Source organism: Solenopsis invicta, chromosome 4, assembly GCF_016802725.1.
Source record: "Solenopsis invicta isolate M01_SB chromosome 4, UNIL_Sinv_3.0, whole genome shotgun sequence".
NCBI classification, from domain to species: domain Eukaryota; kingdom Metazoa; phylum Arthropoda; class Insecta; order Hymenoptera; family Formicidae; genus Solenopsis; species Solenopsis invicta.
The window spans coordinates 28,651,607-28,668,397 of NC_052667.1; the positions used below are offsets into that span (position 1 = coordinate 28,651,607).

General features: G+C 32.1%; 8 protein-coding genes across 19 annotated transcripts; 3 read left to right on the top strand and 5 right to left on the bottom strand.

Annotated features, from left to right (window-relative positions):
• Positions 1-27: 27 nt before the first annotated feature.
• Positions 28-1,446, bottom strand: LOC105200393. Its single transcript, XM_011167935.3, has 2 exons — positions 1,135-1,446; positions 28-952 (listed from the first exon to the last, which is right to left on the bottom strand). The coding sequence occupies exons 1-2, from the start codon at positions 1,236-1,238 to the stop codon at positions 835-837; spliced, it is 222 nt and encodes a 73-aa protein (XP_011166237.2). The 5' UTR covers positions 1,239-1,446; the 3' UTR covers positions 28-834.
• On the bottom strand, positions 723-3,529 carry LOC120356783. Its single transcript, XM_026132815.2, has 4 exons — positions 3,365-3,529; positions 2,845-2,970; positions 2,613-2,779; positions 723-1,247 (listed from the first exon to the last, which is right to left on the bottom strand). Exons 1-3 carry the CDS (start codon positions 3,383-3,385, stop codon positions 2,630-2,632), a joined length of 297 nt encoding a protein of 98 aa, XP_025988600.2. The 5' UTR covers positions 3,386-3,529; the 3' UTR covers positions 723-1,247; positions 2,613-2,629.
• Positions 3,530-3,587: 58 nt separating this feature from the next.
• Positions 3,588-4,662, top strand: LOC105200396. 2 transcript variants are annotated; one of them, XM_011167939.3, is made up of 2 exons: positions 3,588-3,740; positions 4,014-4,662. In XM_011167939.3, exons 1-2 carry the CDS (start codon positions 3,717-3,719, stop codon positions 4,488-4,490), a joined length of 501 nt encoding a protein of 166 aa, XP_011166241.1. In that variant the 5' UTR covers positions 3,588-3,716; the 3' UTR covers positions 4,491-4,662. The 2 variants fall into 2 exon arrangements, with proteins under 2 accessions (XP_011166241.1, XP_011166240.1); XM_011167938.3 differs by having other exon boundaries at positions 3,625-3,780.
• On the bottom strand, positions 4,520-7,615 carry LOC105200397 (beta-1,3-glucan-binding protein). Its single transcript, XM_011167941.3, has 8 exons — positions 7,199-7,615; positions 6,474-6,701; positions 5,983-6,182; positions 5,771-5,904; positions 5,534-5,700; positions 5,130-5,461; positions 4,900-5,001; positions 4,520-4,783 (listed from the first exon to the last, which is right to left on the bottom strand). The coding sequence occupies exons 1-8, from the start codon at positions 7,338-7,340 to the stop codon at positions 4,685-4,687; spliced, it is 1,404 nt and encodes a 467-aa protein (XP_011166243.1). The 5' UTR covers positions 7,341-7,615; the 3' UTR covers positions 4,520-4,684.
• Positions 7,616-9,218: 1,603 nt separating this feature from the next.
• LOC105200403 (3'(2'),5'-bisphosphate nucleotidase 1) lies at positions 9,219-13,200 on the bottom strand. 3 transcript variants are annotated; one of them, XM_039448519.1, is made up of 5 exons: positions 10,978-10,995; positions 10,292-10,767; positions 9,908-10,136; positions 9,756-9,840; positions 9,219-9,653 (listed from the first exon to the last, which is right to left on the bottom strand). In XM_039448519.1, exons 2-5 carry the CDS (start codon positions 10,647-10,649, stop codon positions 9,396-9,398), a joined length of 930 nt encoding a protein of 309 aa, XP_039304453.1. In that variant the 5' UTR covers positions 10,650-10,767; positions 10,978-10,995; the 3' UTR covers positions 9,219-9,395. The 3 variants fall into 3 exon arrangements, with proteins under 3 accessions (XP_039304453.1, XP_011166254.1, XP_011166253.1); XM_011167952.3 differs by lacking the exon at positions 10,978-10,995 and adding an exon at positions 13,062-13,200 and having other exon boundaries at positions 9,238-9,653; XM_011167951.3 differs by lacking the exon at positions 10,978-10,995 and adding an exon at positions 11,078-11,211 and having other exon boundaries at positions 9,238-9,653.
• LOC105200402 (dimethyladenosine transferase 2, mitochondrial) lies at positions 11,138-13,163 on the top strand. 2 transcript variants are annotated; one of them, XM_039448501.1, is made up of 5 exons: positions 11,138-11,298; positions 11,397-12,230; positions 12,323-12,639; positions 12,761-12,902; positions 13,048-13,163. In XM_039448501.1, exons 2-5 carry the CDS (start codon positions 11,409-11,411, stop codon positions 13,072-13,074), a joined length of 1,308 nt encoding a protein of 435 aa, XP_039304435.1. In that variant the 5' UTR covers positions 11,138-11,298; positions 11,397-11,408; the 3' UTR covers positions 13,075-13,163. The 2 variants fall into 2 exon arrangements, with proteins under 2 accessions (XP_039304435.1, XP_011166252.2); XM_011167950.3 differs by lacking the exon at positions 13,048-13,163 and having other exon boundaries at positions 12,761-13,001.
• Positions 13,201-13,281: 81 nt separating the features above from the next.
• Positions 13,282-15,084, top strand: LOC105200400. 8 transcript variants are annotated; one of them, XM_011167947.3, is made up of 4 exons: positions 13,282-13,401; positions 13,842-13,981; positions 14,048-14,491; positions 14,610-15,084. In XM_011167947.3, the coding sequence occupies exons 2-4, from the start codon at positions 13,865-13,867 to the stop codon at positions 14,649-14,651; spliced, it is 603 nt and encodes a 200-aa protein (XP_011166249.1). In that variant the 5' UTR covers positions 13,282-13,401; positions 13,842-13,864; the 3' UTR covers positions 14,652-15,084. The 8 variants fall into 8 exon arrangements, with proteins under 8 accessions (XP_011166249.1, XP_011166247.1, XP_011166250.1 ...); XM_011167945.3 differs by having other exon boundaries at positions 13,845-13,981; XM_011167948.3 differs by having other exon boundaries at positions 13,327-13,467.
• Positions 14,942-16,360, bottom strand: LOC105200399 (transmembrane protein 179). Its single transcript, XM_011167943.2, has 2 exons — positions 16,040-16,360; positions 14,942-15,956 (listed from the first exon to the last, which is right to left on the bottom strand). The coding sequence occupies exons 1-2, from the start codon at positions 16,147-16,149 to the stop codon at positions 15,401-15,403; spliced, it is 666 nt and encodes a 221-aa protein (XP_011166245.1). The 5' UTR covers positions 16,150-16,360; the 3' UTR covers positions 14,942-15,400.
• Between the last annotated feature and the right edge of the window lie 431 nt (positions 16,361-16,791).

A 16,791-nucleotide genomic window follows, 5' to 3' on the forward strand; every position in this document is an offset into this window, starting at 1 on the left:
AGCGATGCTACTGCACATTCCATGCACGTTTGATAGACCAATTTAATAATATATTCTATCTGTAATATAGTTTTAGAGACTGCAGTCCAAAGCAATGTTTGCACTGAATCATCGTAATCATTCTATCTTACCTTTTTCTAAATATTGTAACAGTTTTTAAGGCTTCATTCGGCAACAAATATCGATTTCACCATTTCTTCATTCATTCATTCATTCATTCATTCATTCATTCATTCATTCATTCATTCATTCATTCATTCATTCATTCATTCATTCATTCATTCATTCATTCATTCATTCATTCATTCATTCATTCATTCATTCATTCATTCATTCATTAATTCATTCATTCATTCATTCATTCATTCATTCATTCATTCATTCATTCATTCATTCATTCGTCAGTTCACGTTAGAGAGGAAGCGAATCATGCAGCATTTTACCGAGTAAGAACAATACAGAGATAAACATATTGTAATTACAACCAGCCATACAAATCGATTGCATTTAAGAACACAGTTGTAATCGGCGAAAATAAATGATCATGTAATATTTCTTATTCCACAATTGTGAACGTACCCTTTCGATGGCAAGGTAGTATATTGAAAATTGCACCAACAACGAATGTGCTATTTCATTAAATAGCATAATATTCAAGTACCATAGTTCAATTGTGCCATCGAAAAGATACTCGTGTGTTGCATTATACAGATATATTTGAATTAATGTTTCATGAGTATATTTAATGAATTAATCACATGTTCGTGTATATTACGTTATATGTATACTGATATTTTATATTCAATTTTCTAAAAATTTAAACAAAATGATCATTTAATGAATTCCTTCAAGAACACTATAGGTTTTATATTGATATAATTCCGGTCCACCGTAGCCATATAACAGCTTTCCTTTACCGTTTTCATCATAATAAGGATAGCGGTACTTTGGCCTAAAAAGTAAAGATGAAAATTACTATACGATACTATTTAATACTTTTTAAGATTTTTTTTTTAGAAAAGTACTGCATTATAACATTTGAAATCATAGATGCCGATATTTAATACCAAAGTAAATAATTTTTGTTTAACTTTTTATTCCACAATTAAATTTCGAGATATTTGCTTCACTTACCGTTCAAAATATTGAAAATTAGGTGCTTGTGGTTCCGCGAGTACAGCTACACTTTCATCAACAAGAGCGAGGAAGAGGATGGTGAAAGTTGTCAACGTAATCATAGTTAGCCACTGTAAATGGAAAATTTCAAAAAATAATGACGCAGAAAAAGTCTTATTTTTAATTTTTATAAAAAAGAAACTGTTTACTAAATACTAATAAGTAGAGTTTCAAGTGAAATTCTATTAAGATGCAATACGTTTAAACATAGCAATTAGAAAGTTGCGACAGATGGCGATTGTTAATTAAATTTTCAAGCGATTAATTTAAAAAAAAAAAAACTATTTATGAGAAAAATGCAGTTCATTTCTTATTACTTACAGAAGTAAAACTCGCCATGATAAACAATCACAAGTGAAACCTTTTCCTTGATTAATAATAAGAAATGTTAAAAATAAAAGTTTTCTTTGATAGAACTATTATTAATCATTAATCGGATCAATTACTAATCAATTTAAATAAAAAAAACACGAGGTAATATTGTTCGAGCCGTTACACTCAACGTTCTTGATTCGCGTTAGAACTCGGTCTAAATTTCTTCGCTCCCCTACCACATTCCAAGTCTTTCCTGTAAAGTGAAAGTTCTGAAATACGTTGTGCCACAAACGTTGATTGCTTCATCAGACGAAACATCGAGAGAATTTTTTGCAATATCCTGAAAGAATTTTTACGACACCCAAAAATGTGGTTCGAAAGTGTTGATAAAATAATCTTTTCGTGATTGAAAGTTGTATGTGCTAAACTATAAGTAGTAAAAAAAAATACAAGAACTTCAAAAAGAAATTAGATTTTGTAAAATTCTATCTACTTTGAATTATACATGACTAATTAAATAAATAAAACGTACGTATTATTAAAAACGCATTCCACTTAATGCTCGCAACGATTGCGAACATTATTTGTCCTTGTGTAATATTTGGCAAACAACAAGGATGAAATGAGTTCTTGAGCGTTGCGAGCATTAAGTGGAACGCGCCTCAATAAGTACTTTTAATAAGTGCTAGATATCCAAATAACAAAGTCTAAAATCGTGTCATAAGACACATTTCCGAAAGTCTTAAAGACTTCTTATGACCTAATTTTACACTTTGTATTGTCTGGGTATACGCACTTACTTTAATTGTTCTTATACACGTTTAATTAATTAATTAAAATATTTATTCAAAATAGACGTGAAAATATGTGAAAGTTTGTACATACAATGCTAAAATAAGAGAAAAAAATCACTTTTCTGTAAGCATTTTTGAATGTTCTCAATCATTATTGATAACGTAAATTAAAACGTGACATTATGAATATATCAATAGTAATAATCAGTTAAAATTTTTCTTTTGATATATTTAGTAAATTATGTTTACTCTGAATTTGATTAAACATATTGTCACGTCAACGAAATTGTAATGTTATATTAAAAGAAACATCACATATTTACTCACATATTTACTGTTAAAGTTTAACTTTTCACTAGTTCTCCCCATGGACCTTTGTATCCAATGCCCATTCCTAGTTTCGCTATTGCATATTTCCCAAAACGACCATTTTCCTGTTCATACAGAATTCTTCTTTGTTTGCTGTCTTCTGGATCAAAGTCCCATTCTGTTTTCTATATAAAAATAAAGCAAGAGAAATAAATGAAATAAAATTACGTTATGTATATTTTGTATTTACCTCGTGCGCAGCAGGTACACCTGCGACGTTAAATTGAACAATATCGTGCACGAATCTATAGATTGTGGCATCTACGATTGACACACTAATTTCACCATGAAGTAATAATGTCATCAGCACAATAATCTATAAAAAGTAAAGAGATTATTAAAAAACGAATGATTGAGATTATTGTAATCACAAATGTGTAAAATAATCTAATCATATTTAAATGTTATTACATATTAATATTTTATTAACACAACACACAAGATTAAATTATTTTAGATGCTCCGCGATACACAATTTTTTTGCTTACCCCAAGTAAAGACAGATTATTAAAAAATAAATGATCAAAATTGTGGCTATAAATGTGTAAAATAATCTAATTATTTAACACACATTAAAACGTAACATCATAAACTTATGTTATTTTAGATTTTAGATGTTTCGCGATACACAATTTTTTGCTCACAGCAAGGACTTCAAAGTTCTCTTTTGTTACTCGAAAGTAACTTGTAAATTTTTTTATTAAACCTACCAATATTCGATTCTGACACATGTCACTTCGATTCACTTCAGGAATGGTTTCGTTATCGACGCGGACTACCCTATGAAACTTTATTCAGTAATTCGGTGTACTTATACATCTGAAAATATTCGCAGTCTATCGCAATACTAGCAGTGAAAGTAAAAACTCGATCGCACACACTTGACGACGCGCGAGAGTTTAAAAAGTTACATTGAATTCTCTCGTGAATAACAATCAGTTATTTGCGAGTTGATACTTGATTCGAATCACGAATTTTCTATCGAGGGACAGGAGGGCATAAAAGCCAGAGAAAATCCGAATAGAGTCAGTCGTTGGTCGTTTTCCAATAGGTGCTTTCGCAATGAACGTAACTTTGATGAATCATGTACGTTGATAAGGTCTTTTTAATAATTGTCCTTTGCACGGTAAGTGATTAGTATTAAATAGGTACGAAGACACAAGTTTATTTGCTTTTCTAATTCAATTCGAGAAATTTTTATTTTACCACATGTAATTATGTTTTTACTTGTATTTTTCATTTAATAGTTCTGTAATCAAAATATTAGTTTAATTAGCTATTGAATTAATAGAATTAATAAATTTGACTAATTAAATTTCTTGTTAATAAAAACGAAAATATAATTGTTATTCTGAGTAGACAAGCGCATGGTGCTCGAGTGATCGAATATTGACACGGAAGGCTAGGACATTGGATTCATCATCATTTTTCGCGTGGCCACAAACATTGTTCAGCAATCGGCCCGATGTTTCAATAGTTCCAAAACTTTGGCCCAGTCGATCGCAACTCCAGGAATGGACCAGGAAGGGTATCGTGAGTCTCCTACGCCTCGCATCCCTCGTAAATCCCGGGAATAAACCTATGCACATCGAGTTCAGACCAGAGGATGGACCACGCGCTGCAAAAGCATTTCAACAACACTTCGGATATCGCGGAGAGTGGCTCATTGAACAGTTAGGGAACGGTCTTGATCCTCATATTCGACTAAATAGACAACAAGTGCCTCGTATGTTCTCGATGTCACCTCAAATTCCTTTTAGACGTGATAATAATGTGATTCGCAATAGCGCGAATGCATTCGAATACAATCGGTACAACTATGGTAGCTTAAGTTAACGGTAGGATAGAGAATCAGAACTCTAAAATAAGAGATAATTATCAAGTGCAATCAGTCAGAGTTATTACTTATTTTGCATTATAACATGAGTTTTTATAATTGTATGAATATGTTATTTTATAAGACGCAATGTATTTAAAATTATAAAAATAAACGTAGTAGCCGTGCGGATGTTTCGTAAATAGGAAAATATTTACAATGCCCACACTTTCACATAATCCACTTGAAGCACTGTTTTTGTGTCCCATGTGGGATACCACTGATTTTTCGCGTGATAGAAATCGTACAACGCCTGTAAAAAATAATGTATTAATTGTATTAATTTGTCAGAATGTCGAGCATATTTAGCATAGCTCTTTCAAACGTTCCTTAAATATTGAAAAATTTCTTAGATATCTAATAACGTACCCTCGCTCCGACATTTCGCCAAGGTTTGGTATAACTACCGCTCGTGACGAGATCCTGAAATTCGTGAATACCTCCGACAGCTACGCCCAACGTTAAATACGACTGCATAATAAACAAACAATATTATTAAAACTTTTAGTTTCATAAAATCAAAATTCAGTAAAATTATATGGAAATGGTACAAGTACAAGTATCTATTAGCGAAGAAAAATATAATACAATTTCAATACCGGTTTGTTAAACGATGCGTCTACGGTTTGTTCGCCGTACTGCACTCCATCGACCTTTACTACAATGAGACCATTCTTCCATTCGATCGCGAAGGTATGGAAATCGTCCGACCAAGGATTGCTCGACTGTCTCTTGAGCAGCGTCATGCGATTAGTACTCTGTGCGTTACTCTCATTTATGGCCGTGATTAATCCACCCGCGGCTAATATACGACTATTGATGGTCTCACCCTCGGGAGTCCGTAGCTCTTCGTTGCCCACTGAAGACGCAATTCTTATCTCGCGATGCAATCCCAATTGCCATGTATTCTCGGCGCTTTCCAGTGTTATCACTATAAAATACACATTTACAATGGTAAAGGAAATTGAGGATAACAATAACGTTAAAGTTATGAAAAACTTACGAGGATACACCCAATCTCCACGTGGTAATTTGGCTCTTATTTCGACACGTCCAAAGAGAAATTCAAATTTTCCCTTTGTATTAATACGTCCGGAAATTAAAGGGGGCAAGATGTATCTGCCTTTGCCTTGACCTTGGCACTCATGTGTACCAATTTCGCCTGTGCAACTAAAAACAGAATATAATTAAATCTTAAATCTTTTAATTTTCTTAATTCTTAATTCTATAATCCGCATACCCTTCCAGAATTAAACTTCCATGCGATACGAAATCCCTGCCATATTTGGTATCAAGCAAGATCGGTTTAATACGCAGCTTTCCATCGCTCGTATCCATTACATCGTCAGTCATATAGACGACAAATTCATAATCCTGGTGATAAAAATAATATTATAATTTAACAAAAATAGAGTTTCTTTAAACAAATAATCTTGTGGCATCGATACGTACCGGTAGACCGGCAAAACGTTTTAACTTATTCCATTTTGCGCTATCGACATTATCGAAATTCTCCTCGAAGATAAGTTGACGTGGACAGGCTTGTCGTCGTTCGTCGTTCTCGAAGATCCATGTAATCGATGTTGTTGTGCAATTCTGTGAATCTGGAACCGTTTCACTGATATACGGAGTACCGTCATTATTGTAAAAATCTGAAAATAAAATAAAATAAAACTTTAAGAATTATAACAATTAAGAAAATCATGAATAAAACACGCTGTATATCTATATAAATAATCATTCTTTCAAGATAAAAATCAAATTAAATCATATAAATAAATGTTAAGATTGCATCATTCATCTGTTATCGCTAAGCAACTTTCAGCGATAATAAAAAAAAAACATTATTTTTAATAAAATAATACAAAACACACGATTAATTTAGTTTATGCGTGTACATATATGTATATATACATATATTTATTTCTTTTTTCAAAACTTACCGATAACCCGGTGCCGTTGATCAATCAAATTATAACCCAGACCTTGGTAAACAACATGAACCCAATAATAGATAATATCATCTCTTTTTAACTCAGTAGTTTTGTCTTGGTAAGTCCATCGTTCATTGCGAACTTTGAGAATATCTTTCGCGATATGTCCCGCTTCTAGTCCATCAAAATCCTCATTGATTTTTACATGGAAAGCCACCAATGTAATTCCATGTTCATCTGTAAGAATAATTTGCTGAATGAAATGTATATATGTGTTCCCGATCAAAGTTTAATTATTAAATTAACACACAATCTTACAATTTCAATTAATAATAATATAATGATTTATTTACTGAACAAGTGACACGGAGTTTTAAAGTCGTAATTTAAATTATAGATTCTTCCAATTTAAATTTAAAAATTATATATACAGGATGTTCATTAATGGTTGTCTCTACGTTTTACCATAGGAGCACGCGTTTGTTATTTCTAATATAATAATATATTAGAAATACATATCCGTCGGTAAATCATGCTTCTATGATAAAAAGTAGATACAACCATTAATGAACACCCTGTATATGTGTGTATGTGCGTGTGTATGTAAAATTTTATACATATAAAGTTCAATTGTTTTATTGTATAGTTATAGTTTAGTTTCATTATTTTATTTGTTAAACATCGAATGTCTTATGTAAATATACTGTTTAGTAATTAAAATTTTATTATCTTACCAGGAATAGATATGCGTAGTCCTCTAGGATGAAGAGGTTGCACCGTAGCCGCTGGAGGAGAATAAACGGCATAACACTCATAAATATTTGTGAAAACTATTGCCAAAAGAAGTAATTTTACGAATAGAAAATGTTCCGTCATTTCTGCAGTGTTAATTGATTTCTTAATAAGTCTCCTTAGCTTTTTCGAATTCCTACTATCTGCATCAACTCTTCCAATCTGACCTCTCGCCTTTTTTCGTCGAATCTCTTTATCTTTCTCACTCTTTCAATATGCACGATTTCCGAAAAACAATCAGTCTGTTTGGTAGCCAAATAAGTAATAATCGAGGATATGTCGGGCCACTAAATTAGATGATGCGCGATGCGTAGTCGCACACAGTCGCACACTGACTTACAGAGACTTCTTGTAGAGCCTTTTATTCTCCCTTCTACTCAACTTCACGGAAAACCGGAATGGTTGCTGCGTCAGTAAATTGATTGTAAATATTTCTTCATTTATTTATTGCTTATATGATAACGTCCCTCTGAAGTGTGAATCTTACGATAATACTGATAGAGATTCTTTCTATTATGTAAAAAAAATATGCACATAATGCTTAATTGATATTTTCAATTTTACTAATACAAGTGTAATAACATTAATGTTGTAATTAAAACCTACACTTTTTTTATCATTGTAAAAAAAAGATATAGATCTTATTATAGGAAAAATAAAAAAAAACGCTTAGAAATCTTTATATTTTAATGAAAACACATTTGTTCGATTTTGCGTTAAAGAATAAATGAGATAGAAATCGTTACTTGGTACTGGAGAAGAATTGAGTGTCAAAAGAGACCTGTAATAAAGCGATAAAAAACAGAATAAGTGTTTTTAAATTTAAGTTTTTGAGAAGTCAAAGAAATATTTATGGAATGCAAATTGATTTTGATTACATATTGCACATATATATTTTTTGGGGGGAAATTTTATTGCCCTTATATCACTTTAAGAGATTATTAATTAAAATTGAATTTTGTAATAATTAAATAGAATAATCTATTATGTAATAGATTTTTTGAATGGAATTATTTGAATAGAAAGTTTAATAATATAAAACAAAAACTATATATAATATTAAAATATGTATCTTGCAATATTAAATGATGTTTTGTATTATATAGTTTTATAGGAAATATCATTGTTTCTTATACATAATAGCAAAAAAATATTATACATACATAGAAATATATTTATATTTTATTTTTACAATATTTGTTTATATATAATGGTCTATATTCCTAATTCATTTTTATCAAAAGCGCTTTTAAGCATATAGTTTACGTTACATCTACTTTAGAATCTTCAAAATAAATGTATGCATTATATCGATGAAAGTGAGTTGAGGACATGAGTCAATATATTTATAATAGCATGTATGTAGATACTATTAAGAGATATATGAGAGTTTATAGGTATATATTCTTTAAACATTTTTATTTGACTTTATTTTTTTTCTTTAAAGCATTATTACCTAGTTTACGACAAGTACTTTGATATGTGTATGTATGTACTACATCTGCATCAAGTTATTTAATATACTCGTTTATACTGAGCATTATTAAGAGCTTTGATATGAATACAGTACTTAGTACGCATATGAAAATATTCGGTGTAAATTAGGCACTTTGTTACGCTTAAACAACTTAAAATTATTTAGATAAGGATAAGATAAATTACGTATAAATGTAACTTAGATAAAACAAAAAATTATTTTATTTTAATTTATCTAGATAAAATATAAAATTATATCTAGTTTTATTTAAATAATTTTTAGATACTATCATTATTGAGCCAAATAATTTATGATATGAAAATAACACGTTTATATTTTTATTTCTTAAAAACAAAAGTTCTTCAGGTAATTTAATTTGACCACAAGTATTTCTTTTTGGATTTGAATCAACACGCAAATAAAAATCAAATTTAAAAATAGAAGGGATATATAACTCTCACATTACACGTGACTGGCAAAATTTCTTGTAAATTTACAAATTTATAATTTTAATGTTTATATTTCATACAAAGGACAATGATTAAAACTTTCAGAAGATGCATGCACAGATGTATGGCCATCGTGATTAAATATAATAATATTCAATGTTCTTTTATTTAAATAAGTTATTCATTGGATCAATTAAAAATGTAAAGGGTTCTTTATTGTAGCTTTTGTTTTACTTCATCAGGTATACGACTTAAATACCATTGATGCGATTGGCCAGGTGCAGTGGCAAGAATACCCCTCATATTTACATGTGTCGTTTCCCGATTATAAGAATAACGTTCACCGTGAAGATCGGTTAAAATACCACCGACTGCATGAAGAACGGCTTCGGGCGCGCAAGTGTCCCATCTCTTGCATCCGCGACTGGCAAACACGTATGCGTGAGCTTTTCCTTCCAACAAAAGAATTACCTGTAAAAAGACGTACAATTTGATTAATTATAAAGAATATGTTGATAATTCCGAAATCGTACAAAATCAGTGAAAATTATACACAGTCGCTCATGCAATTACCTTGTGCCCAGCACCACCAACATGAGTCACTTCGTCAGGCTCCAACGATTTTATAGCATTTTGAACAATGCTGTCGGAATGCGAACTGAGAACAAACAATATGATATATTCAACCTAATAAAATATCAAAGTATAAATATGAAAAATGTTACCGAGTGGTCGTGATTATTCTTTTCCCCTCTGGAGGCGACTTTGGCGTAAATCCTCCAAATCCCACGCCATCAATACCCCATAATGTACGGCCGTTTTCAATGTACATGCCGTTTTCGTCATTCTTGTAATAAGGTTGATGTATCACACCTCCAATTGCTGTTTTGCCAATTGCCACTCCGACTAACACTGTAACATGTTCCACTAGTCCTTGCGTATATTCCGCTGTACCTGTAATGATAATTCTTTTATAAACAATATTGATTTGTGTTTTATTTGTAGTATATATAAATCATAATATATTATGTATATATAAAGCAAGTAAAAAATTCGTACGTCTTATTTACCACACAGGATTTTTCTTTAGATTTATATTAAAATATTACCATCCAGAGGATCTACCCAAACACACACGTCCTTAGGATTAACGTCCTCCAAATGAGTTGGTAGATTCAATTGCAATACTTCTGGATCCGCTTCTGTGATAATCCATTCTGATGGTACCTCGCAGCTAGACGGCTCTTCCTCACCAATAATTGTAATATTTGGAAATTGACGACTGAGCGAAGTTATGATACATCGTTGAGCGCAACGATCTGCCTCCGTTTGCAAATCATTCTTGCCTTTTTCCACAATATTTAATCCACCTTTACTTAAAACATCTCGAATTATTTTACCAGCCTGTACTGTTGCAGATACAGAGGATGCTACTATGCGTGTTAACAGAGCAGCACTTTGAGCCATTTTAGAAATCTTTGTAGAGCTGATAATGGCAATGATATAATATCATCAATAAGCTATCCTCGTTGCTGAGAAACCCATAAATAATATCTGAGATGTGTACCTTTCATACCTGTAAAAGCTGAGATTATAAAAATATTAATTTAAAAATAATCTAATAATTTGGTGGGACGTAATAAACAATTTTAATTTTATAGCTCAAATATATTTGGTGTCTAAATAAATTGATGTAATAATAATTATTATATAAACTGTGTTAATTTAAATGTCTCATACTTTAGAAAATAATATAACCAAGATTAAAATATTATAGTAATAAATATTAGATTACAGAATAAATATACAAGAAAAACAACGTGTGGAATGCTTGACATCCGTAGTTTATTTGCTTTATACGAATTACGCGTAATGTAATTACATTTATCACTTACAATTATCTTAGGTATGACATGCAAAAAAAACGCCGTGTAGCGTACATAAATGTGCTAACAGGTGAGATTAGGTTAGATTAGGTTAAGTTTACTTTAGTAAAGCACAACGTGTGTGCAAGTATTTTGTGTGTGGAAATGGACAAAAAAGGGAAAGAAAACGTTGGAAGAAATATATCAATTTGCTAATAAATTTAGAAAGAAATGAAATTAAACTTATCATAGTAAGTTCAAGTTACTTTTTATAATTGTTTTTATATAAATTTGAATACTGTTCTAAGATTGCTCTCTACTTATTTTGCTGATTTTGGTTTTGTTTCAGATCAAATATAAAATGTTACACAAAAGCTTTTTGCCTATAATAACTTCCTGCTTATCAAGAAGGAATAGGCACATTGTAAATGTATATTGCTCGACATTGACCAATGACAACTCACCTCTATATAAGAAAAGAGCTGTTAATTCTATAAAAATAAAGGAATTGATTGAAGAAACAGGATCAAAAGTGAAAAAGAAAAACAAAGTGCAGCAACAAAGTGCAGCAATTAAACAGCCTACATCATGTGATAAAGAAATATCAGACATTATTAATTATATAAAGAAAGTTAATCCAGATGTTATTGATATTATTGAGTCAAGGAAGTGGACATATAAAAAAGGTGATACAAATATATTACATCTGATTGACAAAGATACCGCTGCCAAATATGTTTCTTTGATAAAAAATGATCTATTGAAAAATATGTGTTACATTGCCGAATTGAATCCTGGTTTTGGTGTGTTAACGAGAGAACTATTGGAAGCTGGCGTTCCATTAGTTCATCTGTATGAAGGAAATTTAAAATTACATGAGGTATTGGAAACAATTTGTACAAAGTATTCTGGAAAAGTGAACCTAATCTCTTCTAAATATTCTAATCTCTTTGGTATAACAAGGGCTTATTATGACGATAAAGTTATTGATGAGAAATATCAAAATAGTTTCAAAGCAATGGAGAGCAAAAATTGGGAAGATAAAACTTATATGCAAGTAATAGGTGCAAATGACAGTAAATATTTAATTACATTCATTATACACAGTTTACTCTTTCGCCATGGTTTTATGTTTTATGGAAGGCCCATCTTCTACATCGCAATACTTCCATCCTTGTGGCATGTTAGTATATTGGTCTCATTTTTTTCTTCTTTCAAGTATTTCATCAAGAGTATATTTGTTAATCATATTAATATTTGATTTCGATGTTTTAGAAATATAATATGTGTACTTTTACTAATAAAAAATTGTACACTTATACAAAAGTAATGTTCAAATTAATGTTTAATTGCGAACTCTTGGGAACTTTGAATAGAAAGGCTTTTATACCTTGGCCCATAAAAAAACGTCAAGCTACATATAAACGACGTCGTTTATCGGCAAAACAAGATTACGAGCAAATGTATGTGATAAAACTTGAACCTAAAGCTGATCTTTATTCACAATTGTCACAAAAAGATTGGATAACATTTTCATATTTTGTAAGACATCATATGCAGAAACGTATTACCAGAGTGATACCTGCGCTAGAGTGAGTACGAGAAAAAATTTATATATATATATATCTGTTGAATATTTTTCTGTTATAAATTCTGTTATAATTTAAAATATATTTCTTTTTACTTAACACTTACATATTGTTCTGTCTCTAGAAAATGGGTACCAGACTGTGGAATTAGACTAATAGCCAAAGATTATACAATATATACACAATTTGGAGACTTGACGCCAACACAAATTCTAGAACTTTTTAAAGAATTTAAATCTTGGCCAGAATATACAGAGAGCCACTTTGTAGGTTCTATGAATAATTCTTTAGGTGCACATAACGAATTGGAATTTTTAAATGAATAATTCTGTAGTGCTTTTTTGTAAATATATGATTATAACAAACTTTTGTCTTAATATTTAAATATCCCCAAATATTTATACGTTTTAGCATTGCTCTTTTACCATCTTATTGTGAGCGATCGAATCATCTTGGATTATATAGTTGTAAACCATGGATTTCCTGGAATTGCAGTAGAGTCCTCTTCTACCCGATTTCTATACACATGTAATTTTCTCGCACATTACGTACGTGTATACGTACTGACGTACGTATACTTGCCAATGTATTAGTGAAGATTATCGTACTGGTCAGTATACTCTTTCATTTTCTTTTGTTTGACAGTGGTTAGCCTTGAATCATCATAGTCGCCGTTATATCCGCTCGGTATAATTGCGCGTATACGTTAGACAGAATCTTGGAACATCTTTCTCAAGTTTACAAGTTCTCGCTCATTATTAACACGTGTGTAATATTTTTATTCCTTTTCTTTTTTTTTATATAGAAGGGGACAGCGTGTTGCTAAGAAATGTAAGAAAAACTATTCATTTTAATATCAGAAGTGGAATTATTAACAATTAGAATCAGTATGCAGTCGTCAGCGCATAATTACATCACTAATGATTATTCAAATAATTTGTATTCAGATTATAGTGGGCGTTCTCTTCTCTCAGAGCACGTACATATCTCGCTGACTTTTCTCTCTTTCAGTTAGTCATTGAAAAGGAAGCGAATGGAAACATTTAACATTTTTTACTCTCGTTATCTGATCAGTTGCTAAGTTATATAAATATTTGTTCTTTGCATTCTCTGATTTTAGTTGATCTTTATTAAAGTTTGTATATTAAAAAACTGATCTTATTTTCTCTAACTCGCGTTTATAAACATGTGTATAATTTTCTCAGCAGCTCTGGTCCAATAGTGAAAGATGAAACGTTTATACGTCGGTTTTCTGTTTTTCGCATATAACTGCATAATATGGGGTCAGGACTTGACATTTCCAGCTATCGAGGAGACTGCTCACGTCAGCGGCGGTAACTCCACGGTAATACAAATATTAATACAACATTATGTAAAGACCTATTTTTTTCTTACAATGTAATGGTTGCAGGTAATAACGGAGCGTAAACCCATATATATTCCGGGTCGTTGCCCGGACGATATGCTTCTCTACCCAGGTGACACTGATAAGGATGCATGGGTGTGCGATTGTAGAGCTCGATTCTTATACTTCCCGTTGAACGATTCCTGCCATGAAGCCTATAGACAAGGCCCTTGTCCATCCGGAAATTATGTCGTTCTTCCCGAGAACGAGACAATTCCTCGTTGCGTGGAGAATCCTTGCTCGCAAGATGGCATGGTGCAGTACAACGGCACTTGCTATTCTCTTAGAACGATCGGTCCGTGTGGACCCGATGGGATATTAAGTGTGAACGAAGCTACATTCCAATTGGAATGCGAGGTAGCAAGTATTGTACCTTTATACATAATTGAGATTCCCTTGAAAACGTGTCCACCAGGCAGCCGTAGGAGTACGCTCGGAGTATGCAAAAAAGTATGAATACATATGTATTTTGATCCAATTTGTCACATGCTCTCTATTGCGATGCTTTACGCACATTTTACGTAATTTAATAAACGAGATACATTGCAGTGTTATATCAATTTTTCAGGTTAAACGTAAAATACTTGCCAATCAGACTGCATCAGGATAATATATGTATTTTGTATTGTAATTTAAATACAAAATTACATGCGCGCTTTACAATAGACACACTCGAAGGACATTAAATAACAAAATGTAGGCATCATAACAAATATCTTAGATTTTGTATTCTTAATCTTAATTTTCTAGTGGCGTGTTATAAATAATTACACACATACATATATATATATATATATATATATATATATACACACACACACACACACATATATATATATATATATATGATATATATAACATTTATATAATAGAATCAAAAAAATATAAAACAAGCAATTATTAACTTCCATTATTTATATTTCTGTTATTATACTTATATTTGTTCGCTATGTTTGGAAATATATGTACATTGTTAGCATCTTTATACAAATCTTACATACTTAAACCTAGAGAAAATTAAATAAACATGGATATATGGCGAAGCTTTTAAAGAATTTTTCTTCGGTTGTAAACGAGAACTGTAATATATTTATGTTCTCAAAATATTTTACTGTATGCAGACCTTTCGATAAAAAAATTGCTATTCTTTTTGTGAAATTGATTGGCTCTGAACACAGAATAGTATACATTATCAATATATCACTCTGCTCTGTGTGTTTCAATGTTAACAAAGAATCTTATATGTAACTACACGTATTATGTAAATGTATGAATTTTTTGAGATTTATATTTCACGTTCATCCTTGCAAATGTATCATCAAATTCACCCTGAGAAACAAAATGCTAGGTTATCAACTTTTAACTTGGTTCCTGCTGTTGATTACTCGTTGTAGCTTCTATTAGTCTTTGCCTTTCTCTATACATGGAAACTTTCATATTCTCTAGTTGGTGGTACCTTAGCAGTTTTAAAACAGCGAAAACCGACAAACCGACCCAAATTGATAGGCTGCTCCAAATGCCAAATTGAGCAGCGCCAAGTTCGATATGAAAACCTGATGTATCGATACCATCGGCTTTATCAATATCGTTTCCAGCTGCTAATTCGCACGACGGAAATCTCTTGGTCATACATTGACACCACGTCATGAAACCTAAGGTCACGATAATCGCGGCAATTAAAGTGACAGTGGTAAGAATGATGGAAGTTACAACATCCACAAATGCAGAGAGAAATGAACTGTCTTCACTGCGATACATAAATAGAGACAACCGATAGATTTGTATCGCTGATGTTACGAGGAGTATTAGACCAACGAATATCGTGTAATTGCAATATGCCTGTGACGCCCAGTTCACCACAAATTGACCATCGGACTCTTGCCAGACTCCGGTTGAAAACAAAAGGCAGTGTCCTCTAGAAAGTGAAAGCGCACCAGTAAGATTCATAGTGCATACCAAAGAAATTCATGACCACTACGATATTAAATATGATTTTACCTAAATTCATCCTGATGAAGGCTCATAGGCACGATAATACAAAGCGACAGGATAAAAGCCACAACGTAGCCTGCTATTTGGCTAAGCAGTAAAATATTCGACAGTGCCATAATTCACGACACTATGCCCGAAACGATCGAACGGGAATATTTCACAGCACAATGTACGGACAAAAGTCATACACGATTACAATGAAAGTTGGAATCCATAAATCCCGTTTTCCTCATTGACGGATCTCTCGAGTCGGCGACGAAAATGACAGAAGTGTATTCGCGCTTGTCAAAATAATCGGTGGACGTGACCGCAGAATCTCTGCTGCGATAACGATGTAACGTCACATAGACAGATGACGGCGGGGGGGAGAGGGGCATGTGTTTCAACCAATCAGAAGTTGCAAAATCTATTTGAGTCCGAGATCTTGGACAGAGAGAATTGACCAATCGCATTTGAACAATTCAGCCAACTGATAAATGTTCACTAGACTTCGCGCGCGGTGAGCATTGTCAATTGTCAGCATTGTGTGAGAATTTGTGAGCTAGACGCGAAATCTAGAGTCTTTAGAAGTAGAGAGTCTGGACATCTCGGGGTTCCATGTGATTGGATGCACGTGATTGTGCACCTAAAATGGCAGCACCAATACGGATCCCTATTTAATCCTCTTTAGCCAATGCGATAACAGCATACAACACGTTCGAGTGCACACAATGATAAACATACACACACATAAAGCTCACGTATGTACAAACACTGAC

Bases quoted from the DNA above. Each gene is read 5' to 3' on its own strand.
- LOC105200396 (XM_011167938.3), top strand. From the start codon at position 3,739: ATGTACGTTGATAAGGTCTTTTTAATAATTGTCCTTTGCACG. The intron at 3,781-4,013 runs GTAAGTGATTAG...TATTCTGAGTAG, and splicing joins TAATAATTGTCCTTTGCACG to ACAAGCGCATGGTGCTCGAG.
- LOC120356783 (XM_026132815.2), bottom strand. From the start codon at position 3,385: ATGTGTCAGAATCGAATATTG. The intron at 2,971-3,364 runs GTAGGTTTAATA...TACTTTTTATAG, and splicing joins TGTGTCAGAATCGAATATTG to ATTATTGTGCTGATGACATT. The intron at 2,780-2,844 runs GTAAATACAAAA...ATTTTTATATAG, and splicing joins GTGTACCTGCTGCGCACGAG to AAAACAGAATGGGACTTTGA.
- LOC105200397 (XM_011167941.3), bottom strand. From the start codon at position 7,340: ATGACGGAACATTTTCTATTCGTAAAATTACTTCTTTTGGCAATAGTT. The intron at 6,702-7,198 runs GTAAGATAATAA...TTATTCTTACAG, and splicing joins ACTACGCATATCTATTCCTG to ATGAACATGGAATTACATTG. The intron at 5,002-5,129 runs GTATTGAAATTG...TTTATTATGCAG, and splicing joins ACGCATCGTTTAACAAACCG to TCGTATTTAACGTTGGGCGT.
- LOC105200402 (XM_011167950.3), top strand. From the start codon at position 11,409: ATGTTACACAAAAGCTTTTTGCCTATAATAACTTCCTGCTTATCAAGA. The intron at 12,231-12,322 runs GTTAGTATATTG...TCGATGTTTTAG, and splicing joins TACTTCCATCCTTGTGGCAT to AAATATAATATGTGTACTTT. The intron at 12,640-12,760 runs GTGAGTACGAGA...TTCTGTCTCTAG, and splicing joins AGAGTGATACCTGCGCTAGA to AAAATGGGTACCAGACTGTG.
- LOC105200403 (XM_039448519.1), bottom strand. From the start codon at position 10,649: ATGGCTCAAAGTGCTGCTCTGTTAACACGCATAGTAGCATCCTCTGTA. The intron at 10,137-10,291 runs GTAATATTTTAA...TTATCATTACAG, and splicing joins TTGGGTAGATCCTCTGGATG to GTACAGCGGAATATACGCAA. The intron at 9,654-9,755 runs GTAATTGCATGA...GTCTTTTTACAG, and splicing joins TTGGTGGTGCTGGGCACAAG to GTAATTCTTTTGTTGGAAGG.
- LOC105200400 (XM_011167947.3), top strand. From the start codon at position 13,865: ATGAAACGTTTATACGTCGGTTTTCTGTTTTTCGCATATAACTGCATA. The intron at 13,982-14,047 runs GTAATACAAATA...TAATGGTTGCAG, and splicing joins TCAGCGGCGGTAACTCCACG to GTAATAACGGAGCGTAAACC. The intron at 14,492-14,609 runs GTATGAATACAT...TCAATTTTTCAG, and splicing joins CGCTCGGAGTATGCAAAAAA to GTTAAACGTAAAATACTTGC.
- LOC105200399 (XM_011167943.2), bottom strand. From the start codon at position 16,149: ATGGCACTGTCGAATATTTTACTGCTTAGCCAAATAGCAGGCTACGTT. The intron at 15,957-16,039 runs GTAAAATCATAT...TTCACTTTCTAG, and splicing joins CTTCATCAGGATGAATTTAG to AGGACACTGCCTTTTGTTTT.
- LOC105200393 (XM_011167935.3), bottom strand. From the start codon at position 1,238: ATGATTACGTTGACAACTTTCACCATCCTCTTCCTCGCTCTTGTTGAT. The intron at 953-1,134 runs GTAAGTGAAGCA...TTTACTTTTTAG, and splicing joins AATTTTCAATATTTTGAACG to GCCAAAGTACCGCTATCCTT.